The sequence below is a fragment of the Struthio camelus genome, chromosome W (genome assembly GCF_040807025.1).
Source record: "Struthio camelus isolate bStrCam1 chromosome W, bStrCam1.hap1, whole genome shotgun sequence".
NCBI classification, from domain to species: Eukaryota; Metazoa; Chordata; class Aves; order Struthioniformes; family Struthionidae; genus Struthio; species Struthio camelus.
Genome location: NC_090981.1, coordinates 44,202,173 through 44,225,776, shown reverse-complemented (window position 1 = coordinate 44,225,776; position 23,604 = coordinate 44,202,173). Strand labels below are relative to the sequence as shown.

Genomic DNA, 23,604 nt, shown 5'->3' with positions numbered 1-23,604 from the left:
CAAGTTGGTTTAAAGCACATTTAAGGAGAACTAAGAGTAAGAAATCAGTAATATGAACTTTAGGTTTCACAGTACACAGCCTATGACAATTTTGGTACTACTGTTATCAAATGGGAAGCTCTTGCTCCCAAAGTCATTTGGCTCTCCCATACAAATCTGAGCCTCTATTAAAAGCACTACTAGAAGACTAAAGAGAGTTCCTAAAATCCTGTATGAGACATTAGCAATTTCTGACATCATATAAAGTGACAAATATCATTCTGACATCATAAAAGTGATAAAAGTAAGACCAATACCAAAATTACTAGTCCAAGCTGCTCCTAAAATAACAGAGCTGAACTAAAGCAGTGAGAAGCCTCAGAAATGCTGTCATCTTGCACAGACAGCGAGACCTTGGTCAGCCATGAAAAGCAGACCTTTTACAGAAGGTCTCCCAGAAAACTATTCTTAAGTCCCTATAGGGAGTACAGGAGTACACCAAGGTTTTTATTTTGAAGTTGAGGAGAAAGGGAAAACTTTGCATTAACACTAGGATTTATGATAGCCATTAATGGATTTCTCACTCTGGATATCTGCCCAGAATAGATAAAAATCTAGGTCATTAAATCTTCTCTCAACACCTTCAGCCTATGTAGAACCTCCACCCACATCCCAAACCAGTTTATCTTCTGATATTCTATCTGATATTTTCTGTCAAAAGTTACAGCCCACCACATAACAAGCCTCATTACATTCACTGATTGTCGTTCCAGTTGTCTGGCATCGCCACAGAAAGCGCTGCTGCTTTTGTTTGGCTTGAGGGCAGAATACTACAATATCAGATTTGGTAAAACTTGCTTTTGGAATCACTCAGACTGCTCTTCCTCATATGAAAGTACTGCCGCACCGTGCTTTTGCCAGGTGAACCAGTTGGTGGGTCTATAGGCCAATTGTTATCAGGCTGCAGGAAGATATGAGAGAAATTTTTTTGTCTATTTTAAGAGATGCAAAGAAGCAACTTCAAACATAGCACAATAAATTAAACTGTGGGATATGTTAACTCCTTTAGGTGATGTTTATTTTTCTTTCTGCTGCAAAGTTCTCAGATGCAAAGTCTTATGAGATAGACATACATATACAGTTTCATACTTCATATCCAGCTCACTCAAAAATGCATTTTTCCCAATTTTGAACACATCTGTCCCCCCTTCCTATTTATCTTATTTAGAGAAAGTTTTGTAGACAAAGTGTCACCACCTTTTAAAAGAAGGTCATATTATAAAAATCCATCTAGGGCTTCCAGAGCATCTTAGAATCCAGACACGACTGTACTAAAAACTTTGGCTGCGTTTTACTCAAAACAGGTCATTTATAAAGTGACTGTTTCATTGAGACCAAGTCTACCACCTTAGGAAGGGGACGGGTAGTGAGAGGGAACATATATATGGAATGAGAACGTTTTTGTGGATTACCAGGCTCTGATAAAACTGAAAAGACTGTTAAACTGTAGAAGGAAGCTATTTTAAAAAGCAAGCCAAAATATTAGACTAGACCACGATCAAGTGTGCGCACTAAGCAACCTCACAGTAGGCAAATAGTTTACAGTTTCTAGAACTTCTAAATTCAAAAATTTGAAATAAATTAAAAAGTAAACTGTGCACAAGAAACAACATTGCTTGTTGTTATTTTACATTGCTATAAGTGCTTTCAGAGTCTCACTAGAAGCAGCAGAGGATGAAACTTTTACCTAGACAGAGATGCAGTGCAAAACAGCGATATAGAAGTTTATGATTTTTAAAAAGGACCTTGATCTATACACAACGTTTCCTTTTCTACATAGTTATAGGAAATAAGAAATATTTAAAATATCCAATACAAAATAACATCAAACTAGAAAAAAAGCTGTATTTTCCATATAAACTTTATTCCACTGGACACCATACAAAATATTATACTTAAAAAAATGAAAATATGAATTTGACATCAATGATAAGTACAGTTTTAACAATGAATTGGTCTTCAATAACAAATACATGAGAGGCACAAACTGTGCTACAGCAGGTCTAAAAGAAGTTTCACAACTTTTTTTGGAAAAGCTAAAATTTTCAAGATTACTTATTTAAATTTAATTTACAGTAGCTCACCAATTTACAAATATTTACACAAAATTAAAACAAAAGCCCAGCTTACTGTAGTGGGGGGAAGGGTTGTTTGTTTGCAGACATCACTACTACTTCGAATATGTAAAAGGAAGCACTAAAAGGTATCTGCACAATTCTGTGTGAATATGAAGTATTTACATATACTGATTTGTCATTTTTTTATTTCAACTTCTTTGTAGTAGATCTGCTGCTTGAAAACTCCAGTTTAGATTACATGGTTTCTGGTATCCAGAACACTACCAAATATAATCTAGTTTAATTTTCATAAACTGTTGCTTGTTGTTCCATGTAAAAGGAAAATAAAATTGGAAGGTGCCAAGTTGAGCAAAAGTGCATACTGCGTTAAGCAGATGTAAAGCACAGGCTATCTGTTCATCAGGAAGTGTGTATTGTGTGCAATGCCTTAAGGATAGTCAGACTCGTACATTGTTTAGCTCTGAATTCCTTTATTTCATGGTTAAATGTGTCTGAATTAATGATTACACAGATTATGGAAACAACAAGTCAATATATTCCAATACTTTCCTTAAAATGGATTTATTCCTGTGGGCTGCTTTTTGAGTCACAACAGTCTCTTCTAGAAGTCAACAATGCAAGCATTTTCAGAAAACGTATCTTTCAATGAACAGCTGTATTAACAAATGTCAATAATAAAATATGCAATCTTTCTTATAAACATTTCCTTAACAAAAGTTTAAAGAGAAAAAACACGTCATAAAAAACCAGGGGGTAACTGCATCTTCATTTTGATACTGTTCTTTATTTCAGCAGGATCCAATAAGGAGAAAAATGAAAGAAGTTGGTTATCTTTTCTGTATGGTTGTTCTTAAAGGTAATACACAGTTCAAGTCTTTCTTGTCTCGTAATATCTGCCAAGACTGGGGAAAAAAAAGTACAAGGTTTTAAAAGGCTAAATTTTCTTTGCCATTAATACTTAAATACCATTGTAAGCAGTAAGCCCCACAGATCCACAAAAACAAACAAAAAAAAGGTTGATCCTTTTTCTCTCTTGGAAAGGGATTTCTTTCTTAAGGAGGGAGAATCCAAAGATATACAAAATGCAATGAACCATTGAGAAATGCATGTCCTTTCAAGGGACAGAGGATATGCAGAGACTGAGATGTTAATATTCTTTAAGCATTACATTGATATTCTACCTGAAAAATAATTGTCTCAAATGTACACATATGAAAGCACCTAATAAGAAGTTATCCTCTGACATTTCCAGAGCCTATAAGTGTGTCTTTAAAATAGGTTATTCCCAATTTCTGTATTCTGTCCTGGATTCCAGAACAACTCTGTCATATCAGGCCATGAACCTGCAAATAATTGCACTGAACCTCCCATCTTTATGCAGAATTCCTTTTAACCACAATGTGTAATGAAATCCCCTCACGGGAAGAATCAGCTCTCAATGGCAACGAGACAAACAGATTCCTTTACCAAAAAAAAAAAAAAAAGTGTAAGACATTCATAAGTACTTGTTTTAAGCAACTGTCATTCCTTATGGTTCCTAATAAGGAGGAAATGTTTTCATGACCATAATACGCTAGCATTAGGCTTCCAGATATTTTGAACTAAAAAACTGCTAGGACTTCCCCCCTTCCTCCCCTCCCCCCTCCAAAAGCCACACAGCTTTAAAACCAATTTTTAAATTGAGAACTCTGAAAAGAGAGTTCACTCTGATTTCACAGACTGTGAACCCAAATTACCAGGTAACTTTTCTGAACAGAACTGCAAAGCAAAAAGTTACTCTTTTCCAACTATATAAAGACATTTGTTTTGTTGCAAATATCTGGCATTCATTTCCTTCTTTTTGTTGGGAAATGGAATGCTTCCAACAAATTAGGAGACAGACACACATATACAGTTTTGAAATAATGAACGCAGATAAAGTTGTGATTCTAAAGCTATCGACAATTATTAAAATATTTTCAGGTGTAAAATCGATAATTCTGAGACAAAAGGTTTACTATTTTAACGACCATTTCAGCCAGATTCTTAATGGCATACAGACATTAATAAATACTTTTGCTATATAGTTATCCTCAAAATTTTTCAGAATAAATTCTTGTATATATATACACATATAAATACACACACACACATATATGCATATGTACAAAAAACAAATTATAAAAGCAATCATACCATCAGAAACAGGCAGGTTCACTGACCACCATTCACACAAATATCTTGAAGACCAAAGTGCCTGGAAAAATTAAAGTGGACGCAATTTTTACCTTCATAAATTCATCTTTGATAATGTCAAACTTCTGTTTTTCATGTACAGCTCTAGCTGTGTTTGTCCCATCAAAAGGCTCTGCAAGATCAAACACAAACATTAAGTGTTAAGAACACTAGCATTAAGCTGTCTTCACTGAGCAAGTAATCAGGCAGAAAAAACAGAGAAGTCAACATATTACATCCCAAGAGGGTTTTTGGCAGCTTATTCTGCTTTGCTTCTGCATCTCTATGTATAACATACTATTCATTCCTCCCCCAAAACCCCCAGACCCTGAACACACTAATATTAATGTAAGTTGCAATAAAATCAGATTATTTCCATCAAAGCACGCTATGGCTGTGCTGAATTCATGCATCTGTAATTATCTGTGACTGCTTAATAGTTTGAGATGACATATCAGAATATGATTTTGCCTATTACAATGTTTTGCAACTTTACTGCACATACTCCCCTCTTGGAACTGTCCACTTTAGATTTATCTCATTCAACATCTTCTCAGTGAAATACAAAAAGTTTAGTAAAATATTTACAACTTTTTACATAAAAAGTATTAACTAGTTAAAAAATATGTATGTTATCAATTCAAATCTATCCTACATTATCTATTCATAAGTTGACAATTTTGAGACTTTCCTTTTCTGTTTCCAATGAACCAAAAATTTATGTGATGTTCATGCACTTTTTGCCAGCATAATCAGTACTTTGGAACTTTTTTTTTATATTGACAGATTTAAAAGTACTCCTTGCTACTCACATGGTTGCCTACATTACAGTAAATAAACAGATACTAAAGAATTATGATGCAGAGACTATTCATTACAATGCACTGCAAAACAGATTTTATACAGTCTTTTCTTGCCTTACTAGAGAAATGCTTAAATAACATGCAGCATATTTCACACTGGCAGAACGCATGGAAGTCCTTAAGGGCCAGGGAACAACAGGAGTCTTTGCTAAGTCAGGTAACTCTTACATTCAGTTGGTTATGAATTCCTTTTATTTAGATAGAGACATATAGAGTGAAATAAAGCATTAAAAGACATCAGAAGGGATTTTGACATTATGGAGACTGGGACTCAAATCTGGAACATGTTTCATGACAGTGGGCTTTTAATACTGAATGCTATTTAAATTCGCAATCAAGGAGATTGTTCCAAGCAATAAATGTTGCATTTAGCATATTTCTGGAAGGTTTCTCTTCAAAGTACTTGCTAAGTATTTTAGTGGATGTTTACAGGCAGATTTATTTTACTTTAGAGTGCATCATATACTGAAGCATCACATTGGAGCAGAATACCAGCAATCAAATAAAATGACCTACTGCTGCTAAGAATTCCATATCCCTTACCATGTGAAGCAGTAGAGCATTCCTTCCACATTTATTATATTTGATGTTGATTGTTTCTTTAATGCTAGGATGTTTATGCATTTAATGTTGTATCAAAGAAATACTTTCTGAGAGTAACAAGTGCAAAGCTGCACAGTCTTCTAAAACTGACAGTGGGGAAAAAAGAAAAGGCTCTCTTCCCAGCCACAAAAGCTGACTCACATCATCTTCCCTTTATTCTTCAGGCATATTTACCAACTGTCAAAAGACAAACTCATTCCCTGGAACGTAGCAAGAATAATTTTGCCATCAACAACTTTTTACACTCCTAACATTTTCTAAGCATCAGGACAGTAAGACTCTCTCATAAGTTATTTTTTTCCACACAGAATTAAAAGAAAAGTGAAACAACTTCAACACTATGATACCCCTGAGGGAAGGGGATCAGCTTCCCAAACAAAAATACAGGAAGCCATAAAATTTCAAAACAGCAGCAAAACAAGGTCTGAAGAATTATTTTTAGAAAGGAATTTAACTTAACGTGAATTAAATTCTCATGGAGCTGAAAGATTTATGCATACAGGCACCAATCAGGCACAGCACAGACAGTTTTCCCTAAATGACTGTCAATGAATTGTCTTACAGAACTGCCAAGTTTATAGCTTTTCTAAACTCTTTTTTTTTTTCCAAAAGGAGAACATACGATATTTTTTGAAATAGATAAGAGTTAGACTAAAACCAGAATAGTCACTAGCAGTTTAGAGCTTCTGACGAGAGATGTTCCCAGACGTTTGCTAAAAGCAGCGTCCTTGGTATCCCCATAATGGTAGTAGCTTGCCATATCCTAAAGTATCTGAAAAAAGCATCCATACTACATTTGTTTCTCAAACAGCAGAAATGCAAGTGAGAATCATTATTAAGGCACATTACAAGAAATTAAAACAGAATACAACTTTTTTTCCCCAACAAGCTTAAATATAGTGCTACATGTAGAATTATGGCAACTTGCAGGCAGATTTCTATGATCTACTACCATATATTTTAAAAATATATTTTTTTAATAACATGCAATAAGTAAAAACAATTACTGAAATTTTAGTCCACTAAAAATCTGATAAAAACTTGAAAACTAGAATATGTCAATATGTTTAGCTAGCTTTTAAAAGCTTCTCTTCCTCACAGGACAGAGAAGTTTATCTATATGCTTTCTGTTAAACTAGTTCATCTTCGCAGCTGTTATAGAGATAGAACCTGCTCTGAGTTGAAATAGGAAATCTAATTTTCCACTTCATATTTATTAATAAAAACTTGATATGTAAGGATTAAACCTGCTAATAAAGTCTGGAAGCACATGGTAACAGGAAAGAATCAGATGTGCCAACTATAGGTATTTGCTTCTTCAATAGTTCAAATGGAAAAAGCACTCATAAGAAAACGTTATATGTAAACGAGCAGATTTAATACAAATCCTTAAATGCCTAATTTCTGTGCTGAGATTCTATTTTCCAACCAAATGGAAGAAAGCCCTAATTATTCAGCCACTTTCTAATGTCCAGAGAGAGAGAGAGACTAAAACAGCCCCCTACACCAGCCCGGCCCAGCACCATGTGAGAGCAGCAGACACAGCTGCAGAACATTGCCACCTCCCACATTCAGAACGGCGGTACCTTGGCAATGTCTGCACTACGCTACCCCGATTCACTTCGGCTGTGCAGATACTCTTTATTTCTCACATTTCTTAACTCTGCACACTTGACTTTGCCACCTCAATCTTTTTAACAGCTTTCAGTGTACTTTTCCCTATGACTGGTAGTCATTTTTTTCCAGAAGACAAAGAACAGAAATTCTACCATATGGCTTCGCACTCTCATCCATATGATTACAGCTAAGTTGGATAGCTCTACTCCACAGAATAACTGACTTCACCAGTAGGTAATTATTCTCTGCAAAGAGCAGCACTAATGGAGGAAATTGTGTGCATACACACACATGCACCCCCAAGAACTCTGAGGAATGTTTGTGTCTAACCACTGGGCTTCTGCCTTATTCCCCCCACAACTTGCCCAGTTTCTAACAATTCTTCCCATACCATTTGGCTCCTCTTCAAGTTCCAATCCTCATTTATCCTAAAACTTTACTCTTGATCTCCTGATCCTGAGCGAGTCTCCCATTGAGACCCAGGGTTGAGGCTCCCTCCGTCCTTTCAGACCTTTCCTCTTCACCTCTGTGTCCTAAGCCACTGTTCTAATTCTGCTCCCACTCCACCGTGGTTCCTCATCCATGGTCCAACCAATTTCCCTTCACCTGCTGCCTTCTGATTCTCACTTGCTTACTCACTCGCTTGCTTGCTTACTCTCACTTTCTTACTTGCTTGTGTTAACTGTTTTACACTGTAGCGCCCAGTCCCCTTCCTGCTTTTCTTTTCATTCTCCCCTCTGACCTCAGCTAAGATGTCCGAGAGCTGCAACTCCAAAAGGAAGCCTAGGTTTACCCCTCTAGTTCTGGGGAACATCATATAGTTACTGTGGAGACTGTACATTCATAAGCCAGTCAAAAATAGTGCCCACAAAGGGATCAACATATGCACAATTGGTCACTGCTAGAACTTGAGACACCAGAGCATTATTAGAACAAAGATACATTCTTAGAGAGGAATCTAAATATGTGCCCACTGTCTTTTTGCAGAAGCTTGTTAAACTTGGCAAAACTGAAAACTATTTTTATAGAACAGCAAAACACACATTACTGTCATAAAGGCCATTCCTTCTCAAAGTCCTGATCCCTGTTCCAAAAGTAACAGGGCAATGAGCCCTCTTCAAGAAAAGGTCAGGAGCACTATTTTTAAACACTATAGAACTTAAAGCTTCCTTCTCAAATGTTTTTAGAGAGACTCTGTTACATAACTGCAAAACAATCCACATTGGTAACACCCAGTTTTCTACAAAAGTGTCATGTGTTCACTATTAAAATGTGATTGAGGTAAAGTCCAAGTGACAGATTCAGGTGTTTAGGGTCTTAACCGTTAAAAATGATGATGCAGCTTTACATTTTACCTTCTACACAAATAAATTTGTTTCTCCATTCAATACCATCAGGTCTTGGAATAGCTTTGGCCTCACGAACTGAAATCATTTGATGGCTCCAACTAGGGAAAAGGAAAACAGTTTACAGACCTTAGAAACTTTTGATTCTGAATGAGTAGCATCAGTTTACTTTAAAAAGATGTAAAACTGCTATGTCATAATCCTGAATAGCACAGTACTTTATAATAATCTGTAACAGAGTGTAACAAATTAATCTTCACAATATGAGTAAGGAATGATGGGTAGGAAATGAGAAACATTTTTCCACAAACAGACATTTATGAAGATATCTTCAAAATAGAAAGTTTCCACAGGTTTCCATGAGTAGCCTACATTCATGACAGCATAATTTTTTCAAAAAACAATGTCAACTTTAGAATGTAAACCTACATTTTTTTCTAAATTCAAAAGAAATCAGAACTTTGTAAATCTATCTTTCAGAATTTTCTGTGGGGAGAAAGGAAGATAACAAATTTAAGTGCAGATGAAGTTACTTACTGAATTCCATTACAAAGTATTCGATGAGTCAATATAAAGATAGCATGCTTACAGGTCAGCATTCCTGCTGCAAGGAACTTACTAGAAAGCATTTATACTTTGTATATGCTACAATTTAGATCCTCTACAGCTGTAATGTCAGTGCAACAAATACACATTTGAAGATAACCTACTTTCTGCGTACAATTTTATAATAGCAAAAACATACGAAGTGATCTTACCAAAGAGGAAACAGCAGTACAGTTTAGAGGGAAATCTTTATGATACATGTGCTTGGCACAACTATATGTCAAAAGTAATGGAAACCAAATCAAAATATTTGCAATTTTATGCTCTTAACCAATCCTGCACAGCCAGTTCCCAGCTGCTCTTAACTAAACCAGGAAATTACCATATCAGCAAAAGGGCATGAATGTGAAGTGGGTCACCCCCTCCCATCCTCTGCCACTAGATGATGATTAGAAATAGATGGGTAGTGTGCTGCTAGCAGCACTGTGTTTTTTTTTTTTTTTTTTTAAATGTACCACTGACTGGACGTAAAAGTATGGACAGTATGAATCTTTTGCCATAATGCAAAGAGAGAGGAACCTGGCTGAGTATAATTGACATTCTGCAGCTATGGAAATATCAACTGTAAATCAAAATACAATCTGTAAATCAATCAGATAAATTTGGAAGAATTCTGTGCTTCTTAGGTCATAGCTCAGCTGTCATAACTCCATTAAGTCAATGGTGATAAGAGTTTACACCAGCTAATAATCTGCCCCCACAGATTCTACAAATTAGTTTGGAAACAACTCATGATTAAAGCCACTTATGAAAGTCAGCTGTTTGAATAACTGTACTTCCATAGCAGAACATATGCATTATTCTTCTACTATTTAAGAATACGAATAAGGTTGGGTTGGTTTTTTTTTTTTTTTTGGATATTTCAAAAGGTTGCAGGACACAGTACATAAAGCATACTTTAGGATACCTCAGATCACTTATTCATACGCATCTGTGTATATTTAGATTTCTCTTGATAAAAAATAGTACAGACATTGATGATCATTTCTAGCATTCAAAGATTCAAAGCAAAGCAAGCTTTCATTCTAATCTATCACTCTCCCTCTTAATTCCCAAAGTAAACCACATTTGCGAGAATTAGAAATACTGTGAAGTACCAAATACTTTGCTGCACATCAAGCCATCATGTCTTTTTAATAACCTATCATCAAGGCAAGTTAACAAGAAATTAAGATGAATTGCTTAAAAGAAACAAACAAAATCAAGTGGCTCGAGCATTGAAGAAACTTGAGCTGCTGCTCCAGAACATTGATCATGAGCAGAAGCAGCTGACTGTCCACATCGTCTGCTTTGCCTAAAAGCCTAATTTAAGAAATCGGAGAGACCCAGGCCAGTAAAAAGTTATGCAGAGTATTTGATCTGTGTTTGGTTAAAACAAGCAGTATTGTTTTCTTGAGCATTCTTATGACCTCAAATTACTCGCATAAATACCCTCATTAAACTAGGTAAAAATTGCAAATACACTTAGTATTTCTATTAAAAAAAGATGATCACTTTACTACCTGACCAATTCTGCCCTGAAGAGAGCTAAGAGCAACTATATATTTTGTCAAGATAATGTAACTGACTTTCTATCACATCCAAACAAATATATCTTCATTAGTGAATGCTCTTAAACAACTGTTACATAACTTAAAAACAATAAATATCAAAGAAGTAGGGTCCCAAATGCCCAAATGGTAATCTCTAGTTCCCTAGCCATATCTTCAGGACAGAGAAGCAAGGCCTTGCTTCAAGGTCTCACTTTGTAAAAAGCCAGCCAAGCGAAAACCTGCTGCCTTCACTCACAGCTGCGCAAGTGAAATCAGACACTCACTCTTAAGGGGGCCTGGTAAACATGGGACAAGCTTCCAAACATTTTCTTTGGAGAATCCCTCCATACATTTTTATACTTTTTCAGATTTGCTGGATAATCAGCAGAGCTCTGATAACGTGAAACACTGAAAGCTAAAACAGTGCTAAAAGCACACTTTTAGCCTGCTGAATCATGTGAAACGTTATGCAGACTTCAAGACTTGAACTCTGTGGCAGGCTAGTTATACAACCATGCTGGCAAATTGTTTAAGCTTTGCCAGATGTGGTGTCTAAGTCCAACAAAAAATCCAAATTACCAAATAACATTGGTGATAACTTATGAAGGGGAGAAAAGCTGCTTTCTATACAGATAGCAAAAAACCCAGAGCAGGACTGTGGGATGGGGCATTGTGTAAATACATGGCAATCAGCAATCTCCTCTGAAAGAGCTTATAGTCTAAATAAATGAAGCGGATAAAATAGCAAAAAGGGAAAACACAAGGAGATAAACTTGTTTAAGGCTGCACAGCATGTGTCTTCCTTTGTGCCCTACTCGTTTTCTGCCATTTACATCAAGTAAGATAACATACAGATTTTAACTGAAATACCTACTGGCCTTTGTTAGGCTGAGGGAGAAATTTAAAACAACATATCTCCATCCTCCCAGCCAATATATGCAAATAGGTGATCCGTTAAGCATTCCAGGCAGGTAACTTCAATGACTCATTCTGTCCAAAATGATGATCACAAATGATGACATTATCTGATCGTTCTTGACCGCATGCTGTTCTTTCAGCAAAACACATCCTGTATATCAAACCTTGCAGTGCTGTGTCGTACTTCATAGATAGGAATCTACAAAAGTCACTTGTATGAATATTGCAGTATTTTCTTTAGTAATCTTTTTATCAAACATAGCAATTCAATAGTGAAAGTTCACTGGCACAGTGCAGGTCATTTAAATGTGGCCTAACTCCTGAACATGTGAAATATTTTCATTGCTGTAATCAATAATTTTATCAAAAATAATGTTATTTGGGATATAATCTCAAAAATTTTGCACATAAAAAAGACACTAGTAACTGTTTTACAGGAAAAGCAAAGAACGATAAAATTATTGATTACAGCAATGAAAATATTTTACATCTTCTGGAGTAAAATACTAGTTCCACAAAAAGCAGAACAGAGCCCTGTGTCCCGTGTATTTCATTCTCATTCCCACCTCTAATAATAATTCTATCCCCCACAACATGTTTCCATCAGCAACCTCAAAGCAAAGATAATGTACACTACAGATAGCTTGGAGCTATATTTGTTCTCAGTGGCTGGCTATCAGACAAGTGCAAATATTTAAACACCATGTTCTGCCTGTCTTCTCCTGAGCATGGGCACTAATTTGGGTTTCTCTCCTCCATCCAATTATCAAATTTCCTAAAACTTTCAGGAACTCTGGTATCTTCGAGACCTGCACCCTGCTCCTTTCAAAGAGGGTTTAAAGTTATCAGGGATATAGAGATGGCGATGGCCAAGAAAAACTCATTAAGTTTTACTCCATAGCAAAATTAGCTAAAAATAATATAGGTTGCTGCATTAGGTGTGTCATTTCCTTATATGACTTCTCAGCTATATAGCATTCTCAATACGGGAATTTTAATAGTATTTTCTACAGCTTTTGTAGCATAATATCACTAGTCAAAAGTTTAAATATTTAACATGTAGTTCATGTTGGAAAAACTGGCAAAGTGTACACAGTTTGTTTTTGGTTTTTTTTTTTTTTTTAATATTTTCTTCTCTTGACCTCAGCAACTATCTTACTGCCATTCTCTAGTTACCTAAATTTATCCTCTAGTGGGTTTTCGTATCCATGCCCTCAAATCTTCATTTGCATTCCAGTCTTCTTTAAAGGCTCTAAAGGCCTTTTGATTCTCTTTTCTTCTCCTTCTATACTTACACTAAGCCCCTCAATCTTTTCAGCCTTTTTTTTGTTTGTTTTGTTTTTTAAACCAGAAGCTCCTCCATGGCTCTGAGGAGGAATTTAAGTAACATCTTTTCCTTAGATGATGATAATTGCTGAAAATAATATTCAGGGATTACCATCAGTTCAAGTCATGATACTGCAGTGTTGTCATTCTTAGACATTGAGGATATACTAGGAAGTATGAACAGCAGGCCAAAAAATAAATAAAATAAAAAAATTAAGTAACAGTATACAGGGACCAGCTCCCAATTCACACAGAAATCTGCTCCTGACTATATGTTGACAAGCACATCATGAACCAGGAGAGTCAAACTGGACATTTTTCCAGCATTTGGACAAGACCTTTCTGACTAGTTTGCCCAGGCAAACCAGAAACTTCCTCCCTCTCAGAAAAATATTTACTAAATAGATCACTTCCTGATAGGAAGAGATTAACAGATCGTTATATGTATGGGTAGCAAGGGATGTAGCTAGTATCCTACATAAAAGGACATCCTCACGTTCCTAATTTAAGGACTGCATAGCAATATCGTATAATTTGTGTGTTTAGCAAACAGCACCTGGACAACAACCCAAACGAAACTGTAAGAACAAAAGATCTTATCTGTAGAACTTGTTAAAGTAAAGCCCTTTATACGAATATCTCTCTTAAGATCAGGTTTAAGCATGCACAAAGTGCAGTTAGCTCATGAATTGCCACAGGCCATATGGATTTAAGCTACAAAATCCACATGCAGTGCACACCCCAGTGACGTTTGCTTTCAAGGATTTCACGATCATTCATTCCTTACACTGAAGTAAAATATGAACACTACAAAAAATGATAATAAATATTATTAGCAGTCATGCATTTTGTTCTCCTTCCAGGGAACAGTTATGGTGAACATACACAAAATGGACAGTGACATGTATGAATCAATGGCCTCAACAGCAAGGTCTTTAAGGCAACCTTTAAGCTTATTTAAATACAACCATCTAACGCTGTATATGCACAAGCAATCTTTTTAAGAGATTCTCAACTGACAATTTGGTAAAACGTTCATAATCTATGGTTTTCCTCAGATTCCCTCACAACTTGCTCTGTCTTCCATTCCTCTTTCACAAGAAAGTCCAGATGCCAAAATTAAACTCAAATTCTAGTAAACCAACAAGGTTAGTGATCCACCTAGACACGGGAGAATTCCTCACTAAAAATGGTCTATGTTCACGTCTAGTACGGTTAAAGTAAGTAGTCATCTGATCAATTATCTCCACTGACTTGGGGTGATGGAACACACGTGCGGCTATTAGGGTTCAAGTAATTCCAGAACATAAGCAATACCTTAAACTAAAACTAAGAGCAGATCTTTCTTGCACAGGGATATGCAGTTTTAAAACAGTGTAATATAAAAAAAAAAAAAAAAAGCTATTTCAGAAGGACAGAGCTATCTGACTTTTGGCAGCTATTTTGCAGAATAAAGCACCTTGGCTAATCAAAGAACTTTAGAGAACACTTTATATCAGCATTCCCACTGTCCTCAAATCCTTTCACTTGTTTCCTTTCTTTGTCAGTTATCACTTCTGCAATGCTGCTGTTCTTTCCTCTTCAAGGGAATTAAAATGTTGATGCATCACACAGAAGAAAGCAAAATTTTACATATTTTAAAATGCTAAGATGAGTTTAATACTTACTCAAATTCTGTGGCATAATATTTGAAGAAGCCTATTAGCAAATCTCCAAGACTTGATCCATTTTTTGAGAGGTAAGGAGGAATGGTACATGGGGCTTGATGAACAAGGTGCAACTGCATAGTAGGATCAAAAGAGTCCTGTCAAAATAAAATCAGAGAGTATATACATACACACACATACAGCCTTAATCTTGGCATGTATTTTTATTTGTAACAATAAAAGGCTGCCCATCACTTGCTTATTAGAAGTTCAAGTACAAATTAACAAGTGCTGTGCTGGATGCTAGTTACTCCCACTGAGCTCAAGTAGAATCACCTTGCCCAGGAGACCATCCCTTACCTTCTGTTTGCTTAAGAATTTTAACATAGAAGAATCTCTGAACTGGTGTTTACATACTAGTAAAACCACATGAACAAAAGCAGAGGAAGGTAGACTGCACTGAGGTGGCTGCAGCTGAGCTGAGACAGGGTCCGTGAAGCTAATGTAGTTGTCTCTAAGTTTCTGTAACTACAGTACAGAAACACTCACTCCAAAAGGAAGGCCTTACTTATTTCCCATAGGATAGAGTTCAACTTGCATTTCAACCCCATTAGCTCTAATATGAACTTGCATCTTTCCACATAATGAGTTCAGACTGTGGTAGCACCTCCTCTGTGCAAGCTATCTGAAAGAATGAAGAGTTTTACAACAGACCTGAATATACAGATCCCACCATTTAAGCTCAAGTATGCTTTTCTTCCAGAAATATTGCAGCTTTGCTAAAAAGGAAAGTCACCATTACCAGTGCAGAAAGTTTCCTTTTCAAGACTAAGCTAACGTTGCTTTAAATTTGCTAACTGCTTAAATGTCCACTTAGGTTTCTCTGACAGACTGGAGGCACAAGGAAGAGAATATATCTTCTGCTACTAGCTAGAGAAACAGTTTTGAAAAGTTGATAATACTAGGATGCTATATTTTACAGCAATGTCCTGTGTATTTTAAAGAAAATAAACCCCAGATACAAAAAAGTGTAGGAACCTATTCAGTCATATTAGCGCATCGCCCCCTCCCTCACTTTGTTATTTTAAGGAGTAGTATCAGTGACTCTCTAACTTTACAGTACATTACTGAAAACACTACACACTAATACTATTTCCATGTTCACAGCAGGCAATGCTTCCTCCAAGACAAAGGTGGTTAGTGATCAACCTAGTAGGATTTGAAAGTTTGGGACTCTTGTCCTCTTTTGCCAATTCTAGCAAAAAAGGCCATGTTTCCAGCTGTAAAAACTTTGGGCTTTTGTTCTCACATCACATAATGTTGTGTATGAGACATTACGATAGTTACCAGAGCTCAGAATTTAACACCTCACAATCCAGCAGAACACACCAGAAGCAGAGGTGGACATAAAAAGCAGATACACAGCTTACATTTAAAGCTCTAAAAGGGGAACAGAAGCTTTCTATAGATTGTACAGTATATACAATTTTAAACCTAAAGTAAATCAGATACCTATTGGAGTGAAAGTCACTCCTTGCCCCCATGCCCACAGAAAGCTGCAGAAGAGTCCTAACAAATGGGCTTAGTATTAGCAGTGTAACAGCAGGGCATGGACATGGACATGGGGCAATGGACATGGGGAGAAAGAGGAATGAGAACAAGGGCTGCTGACTTCTAACAATAAAAACAGAAACGCAGCGAAATTACCATGACAGATGTCTACTGCCACCAAACATTTACTTACTAGTGTTAGTAAACATTTCTGAAAAGGAGAACAAGTTTTCCTTTATGCTTTATATATTCAAATTACTGAAAATTTCTCAGCTGCAAGAAAAATCTGCCACTGCAATAAGGTTAGCACATCGAGCAGCTGAAGAACTGGTCTATGGTTTATTATTTTTGCAGAATAATAAATAAGTTAGTAATATTACTAAAGAAAATAGCTTAAAGAGGATGTTGCTTTTTCTTAGCAATCTTGATGTTAAGTGTGACTCAAACAAGGAAACAAGGATATTGTCTACACTTTCTTTATATTTTTATATATTAATCAAGATTAGTTCATTTGTATTAATGTTGTATTAATGTGAATTTGAATGAAGTAAGCAATGAACTAGTAACTGCCATAACAATAGCAAAAGATAATATATTCAGTATTATTGTAATAAAACTTATGGCAAAAAAAGAAAAGTACCTGCATGCCTGTGCGCATACATGCTTAAATCCAGAAAAAGGAAAAGAACAAAAGGATACGAAGGACCATTTTATCCAAAGATATTTTATGTATAAGATTTGTTGACAGTTAATATAATATGAAGTTAGGAAAACTTGCAGTTTTATAATTAGAAAACTGTATTTTGAAAAGGGTGATTATGATAGAAGTATAGTCCAAATGAAGGTATTTTTCAGAATATTCGGTTTGCCTGTCTCTTCATTGAATTTACAGCTGATCGAAAGTCATGTAAGCACCAGTGCAGCAAATGTGAAGAACTCATTTGAGGAGCAGGAAACAGACCACATTCCAAAGATACGCACTCTTGGTGGAAGAGATGCAATTCCTACATTTTCTGAAATAGTTTTTTTTTTTTTAATAAAGAAAAACAAACATTGAGGGTTGCTGATCACCACTTGTAGAGAAGAAAAAGAAAGAAAAAAAATGTTTTGTCCTTCTGATATACAGCAAATCAGCTATGGAGAAAATTGCTATTATCAGATTAGAAATTTTACACCTAACACCAAATTAATTACTGCTTTAACTTGAGAAAGGGTATGGAGAAGATTTAATGAAAACTTCTGTCAAGATATATCAATAACGTACAATGCAGTCTGTTTAAGGTCATTTCTTAACAGTTCAGTCACTCAGCATCCAGTGAATAAGATATCAGATTGGCCACAGGAAGTCTAGGCTCATCTTTGTGCTTTGCCACAGACAACCCATGAAACCTCATTAGTCTCTCCCCGCCTTCATTCACCTATTGTAAAACAGGGATAACAGTTCTTTTCTTCCTGCTAGATGGACTCAAGGAATAACTAAATAAATGGAGCAAGGTACAAATTACAGATAATACACCTAAGGGAGGCTGGTAATAAGAGAGAATTACAAAGCATCCTTAAAATTAGCTCAGTTTCAAGAAGGCTTTCCCTGCAAGTTTTCCCTTTTTAACTTGCTCTAGAAGGTAACAAATCCAATTTCTTTTAGAATTAGTCCCTCATTTGCTTGCTGTACTTTTGCCTTATATCTTAAGAAATGGGGGGAAAAAAACCCTCAGAACCTGATTGAGAAACAAAATCAATAAGCTATGCGTTATTTCAAAATATTCTAGAAAAAAAGACTCCAAAGCCTTTTTTTGCCAGACCTCTCCTTAGTTTGGTTGGCTGGTTTCTCAAGGAAACAATAGCATTCAGCAACATGCATCATATTCAAGACACAATAATGCTGACACATATTCTCCTTCCACCTTGCACACTGGAAAGGAATACAAGCGTACATCCAAAAAATCTATACATCAAGATACTCAAATGTAATATAAGCTTAATTCTGACTGTACAAGGTTCTTCCTTCAAAAAAAGTTTATAATGCTAACCTCAGAACAGTATCTTGTCTTTTTGATAGGTGCCTGTATTCACATACACACATGCATATATATTTACAAAAATTACCTTTCTCCAATCTTACAAATTAACATTTCACTAGTATTTATCCAAAAAAGTGCAATTCTAAGTGGAGAGCAAATTGCACCTGTCCAAGGACTGACTCCTGATGTTTGAAGTAACTACAGAAGCTTAAGCATCATCCCTTCTCCCGCACATCCCTTTGCAAAACACCACTGCTTGTGAAACTGAGGCAGCAGAAACAAAAGCATGCTCAGGCTAGAGTCACTGAAGTTCCCAATCCAGAGTACTAGTGGAAACCCACTTCCATCTGGATTTAACTCATATGCCAGACTGTAACCTGGAACATGAGAGACTCAGCCATATGTTCCCTTCTGACATACAGTTACAGCAACATTTATTTCTGGCAAAGGTACAGGCAAAACAACCAGAAGTAGCAGTGCCTTAAGCCACTACAGATTCCCCTGGGCTCATCTGTCACAGTCCTAATTCAGAGGTAAGTTCTCTGTAAGTTTGGGACCGATCAAAGCATCTTGTGGGCTACTCCAGTCTATGTGGTCAGGCTGGAGAAGAAGGGGCTGCCTGCCAGCCTGAAAGCCCTAGAGTGGGGCTCCCACCTCTCCTGCACCCCAGCGTTCCTGCTAAACTCACAGCTGCAAGATGTCAGCTCTGTGCCAGCCGAAGACTCCCTGTGGCAACACGGTCCACGGGTGGGCAGACCTGGGAGCCTTCCAGGACTTCTCACTCTCACAGATCTATGAAAGGTATATACTGAATCAGAGAATCTGCCTTTTGTTTCTTATTCAAGGCACGTATGTCTGTTCTACATTGCACCTGCAATTTAAAACAGGCAGTTTTTCAAAGTGTAGAAGTCTTTTCAAGCTGCAGTTAGAGCTGCAAATTTGATTTTGAAAAAAGCTGATTGCAAATAGAGCTGTTTTGTCTCAGAAGGGGAGACATAGTATTTATATGTAGTATTAGAACAGGGACACTGCTTTGACCAGCTACCACCACAAGTAAGATATATCGTTTCTTAGGACACTGACATTTTCCCATGCTTTGTAATTATTACTGTAAGCTAGAAGTAAAACCAGAATTGTTCTAGTGTATTTCTTTTTTTAATTTTGAATTTATTTGCAGTATCAGTATTCAGAAATTATAACTTTCACAGCATTTATTGGGACACTTAATTATATTCTTAATAGAAACAGTAGACCAAAAATATATTTGTAAGTTTCTAGCATAATTTAAGTATTTTAATCCACAGCTTTGATTTGGTTTTATAGTGAACAGGTATAGAGTATACAGAATATTTTTATTTTATTAGTAATCTTAGAATATTTAGTCTGTCCTCCCAAACACAAGATAACTAACACAAATTATGTTAAAACAAAATAAAGTGTTATTCCTATTGCAGTGTCCTAGAAAGCACACAGGAACCTGCAAGTTTTACCATTTTCACAGGGTACAATAAGAACCCTTGCATTTTGTATACATCCACATTTTTTTCCGTTTATGGAATACTTTTGCTTTAATCATTTAAACCATTAGTATTTGTGAAGTACTCTAAAAGCATTTACACAGTTCAAACACTACAAACATAAATGTTTCAGTAATTACTACAAAGAAATCAGAAGCTACTGATTCTTAGAGTTGTTTTCTTTAAATCACATGTCACACAAAACTTAAAATACTACAGCATGAGCTTTAGGGAAGTATAATTAGCAAGTAATAAAAAAATACAGATTGAGTTATGTATGCAAGAAATCAAAAACAGCTTCATATGCTTTTTAGCATTAACAATGAAAAGATTAGAAGGTGCATAGTACAATAAAAATCAAAATAAGAAAGACCATAAAATTTAACAAAGGTATACATAAACAGGATTACAAAATAGGGATAAAACTTCAATTTACTGTAGTTCAAAGCCTTCTTTTGCATCTTAGTTATCTTAATTATCCAAGATGGCTGACAGCACAGTATTTCTCCCTGATATAGTGTTATCAGATCTTCCCATTTCAGCATAATAGGAAGTATATGCAAGAAGAACGAACGGCTTTGAGACTAACTCAGAACAATTACCAGCAGTATTAAAACACACATATAGACAGACAGATCAAAGTATAGCAATTACGAATAAGAAAAATGTAAAGTGATACTGAGAAGAAAGGTGAGGAAGAAAGAACACGGAACGCCTCTTAGCAAATTATTACTTAGAGCTATTCAGCAATAGCTCCTTTGTCCCAGACAAGTATTTAAGAGGGTAGCTGTTATTTCTAGGTAATCTTCCTTAGATTAAGGATCACTAATTACAGCCTTCGTTCTGCTGAGGATCAAAGCGTACGGACCCACATAGTCCTCTGGAAATCAACAGAGTATAATCTGGATCTAACAGCAAAGTCCTAAAAAGGGATTTTAAATGTGTGAACTGAAGCCCAATTTTGTGAGGTTCCAAGAGCCTCCTTAGTAAACATATACCATTCACCCTCTGAACCAAGACGTATCAGATGGAAGACATAAGCAACTCAACAGCTGTTGGAAGTTATGAAATCCTGAAATAGCACAATCAGACGGAAACAACAGTAGTTCATGTACTAAGAAAAAAACAGTCAGAAAGTTACAGAAGACACTGGAGCATTTGCAGCCTAGCATAGAGAGAATTTGGTGAACAGCACTAGTTGCCAAGTGTGTGTAAAGTTTTGTCACATATAAAAATGTTTTCACTAAAGAAATGATCAAGAGCAGCAACCAACCATTTTCACACTCCACACTAAGTTTATCAATATCTATGTTTACAAACTATGCTTAACAACCTATTATAGATACTTAAGAATTCATATATTTTAGATAAGCTTCATTCACATATATGACATAGTAATAATTCATAAGAAACACTTACTGGGTAATTTTTTTGGAGGGATGGAAGGATGGGTTCAGGTAGGGCTATAAAAAAAAAGTTTAAAGTTGCTGTGATTCATGTAATTCACAGGAAACAATATCACATCAACTACACCAAAGGATTGGACTGAAATTCCACATTAGAAACATCTACTCAGAACTTCACTTTCATGCATGTTGTAAAATAAAAGTTATTCCACAAACCCTTCTATTACTACATTTTATCTATAGTAGAATAAGAAGTTAATTCAGTTAAGGGAAGCTATTACTAAGATATTGCCATTCGTAGAAGACAAGAAAAGTTCTACAGCAGCTGGGTACCACTTGCCTTTTAAAATTCATGTTAATTCATGGCCACAGGAAACTCACCTAGACTCCTTAAAGGGCAGTCAATCATACCTTCACACTTTCTCTCTCTCTCTCTCTTTCTCTTTTTTAAAATCATCTAATATAGTCTGATTATATCACAGCATGGGAAATCTCCAGATGCTGGATAAGTATACTTCTTCAGCTACAAAGTTTGGCGGTTTTTTGTTTTTTGTTTTTTTAAATGTTAAGTCTCCAAAAATAACTTGGACTACAGCAAAAAAATGCCCAACATACTTATCAGTCATGGCGAGTGAAATTCCCACAAAAAAACAAATATAGTCAGATGCTGTTAGCTGGTCTTCTAAACAGCAAGCAGGACAAAGATCATACAGACACTAGTGATACTAATAAATACAGAAGAAACTAGATAATTCATCTAGTATTAAAGTCACGGACAGGTAAAACATATTGCATACTAAAAATAACAAGATAAAGAATTATCTCCCAGGTGAGATAGTGCTATAGATACACAGAGAGAAAGAAAAAAAAAAAATCCCAAAAACATTCATATCCCATTCAAGCCTTATAGCAACTGCACAACCCTGGTAGCAAAGTTTCAATATCACTTCATCAGCATGTTTTTTAAACAAAATTGGTCCATATCATTCACTAGGGAAAATCATAATTATGTTCAACACACAGGACTTTGACTTGGGATTTAATTCACCCTTGAAACAACGTCTCACAGGTGAAGAGATGTTTTTCTATACGGAGGAAAAAAATTGGAATAGCAGAATTCTCAGAACATGCTTAGGATATTTTCAAAGAGTATACTATATTAACTAGCAGGACTGCTAAGAATATGATGACAGCTGTTTTAATAATCACTCTATTTTGTTTGTGAGCGTTTTGAAATATGAAAGGGTATCTTATTTCTACAATATCTTGGATATTTTCCCATTCTCTGCTATACTGAAAGAACAGGCAACAAAATCTGAGCAGTATGAGTAATCAAGATATTTCATGTTAATTTCTGGGTCTGCATGATGCATTAAGACAACAGGGGTTAAGGGGAAAAAGTTACCACTTACCACTAAGTGTGGTACCACTAGTGTTTGCCACCTGAGTTTTTCTTTTCCTACTGTACAAGACAATTGGACCTGTTACCTGGAGGAAAGTTCATGCACAGAACATTGATGCACCTACAAAATAAACTCAAGCCACACTAACCTTAGGTCAAAAGACTTCCACAGTAGTATGATAAGAAAACAGAAACAGATTAAGTAGTTCAGAAAAGAAATTTGCCTAATGAAGAGACCATACTTCCTGCTGAAAGAAAGCTGGCCATTTTCCTTCCTAGTGCCATCAACAAAAGTCCTACTAGCAAATTCTATGATCAGGACACAGAAGTATCATATACATGTAGTAGAAATGAGAAAGAAGTTAAAACTTGCAGGAATAAAACATCAGAATTCAAACAGCTGGCACCAGATACATGTCCAGAGCCTTATTTCTCCAGCCTTTTTAGCAGAAAGGGCTCATGGAGAACAGGTTAAGAACTCTCTACCTCTGGCTTGCAGACTGTTGATAATAGGCAGCTGAACTGATCACAGTTCTGCATGAAAAATATTATTCAGATTTTTTTTCTTCCCCAGACAGCTGTGGCAGCTGCCACAGATGACAACAGCAAATGCCCTCATGCTTGCAGAGCTATTAACATCATTGCAAGCCTACACATTTATATTTGCTTGCAACTCCCACTGTCTTCCCTTTTGTGCATTACTTTTATGCACAGCTCAGTAATTGGCTATTCATGACTGCATACAGCACCTAATACAAGAAATTCCACTCTCCCAATCACTCTTTAGAGTTACTGCAATACTCTGAAAATACACTTTGGGAATAAATTTCCAAGTGAAAAGACCTGCTTCCACTAAAAGGCTAAGACTAACAGTATCAAATGCTTATCAAGTCACAGTTAAGATGGTCACTAACTGCTA

At 36.0% G+C, this 23,604-nt stretch overlaps 1 protein-coding gene across 11 annotated transcripts in view; it reads right to left on the bottom strand.

Moving 5' to 3' along the window:
• Positions 1-1,882: 1,882 nt before the first annotated feature.
• LOC138060864 (poly(A) RNA polymerase GLD2-like) overlaps positions 1,883-23,604 on the bottom strand; it is a 45,694-nt gene continuing 23,972 nt past the window's right edge. For 7 of the 11 annotated variants that reach the window (XM_068926454.1, XM_068926448.1, XM_068926453.1 and 4 more), the window contains 5 exons: positions 21,297-21,340; positions 14,810-14,946; positions 8,770-8,861; positions 4,385-4,464; positions 1,883-3,019 (listed from right to left, as the gene is read on the bottom strand). In XM_068926454.1, the coding sequence (XP_068782555.1) occupies positions 2,945-3,019; positions 4,385-4,464; positions 8,770-8,861; positions 14,810-14,946; positions 21,297-21,340 (428 nt within the window). In that variant the 3' untranslated portion in view covers positions 1,883-2,944. Of the gene's footprint in view, positions 3,020-4,292; positions 4,465-8,769; positions 8,862-14,809; positions 14,947-18,950; positions 19,153-21,296; positions 21,341-23,604 lie in introns of those variants that run through there. The other 4 variants (XM_068926452.1, XM_068926455.1, XM_068926451.1 and 1 more) reach the window with 3 other exon arrangements.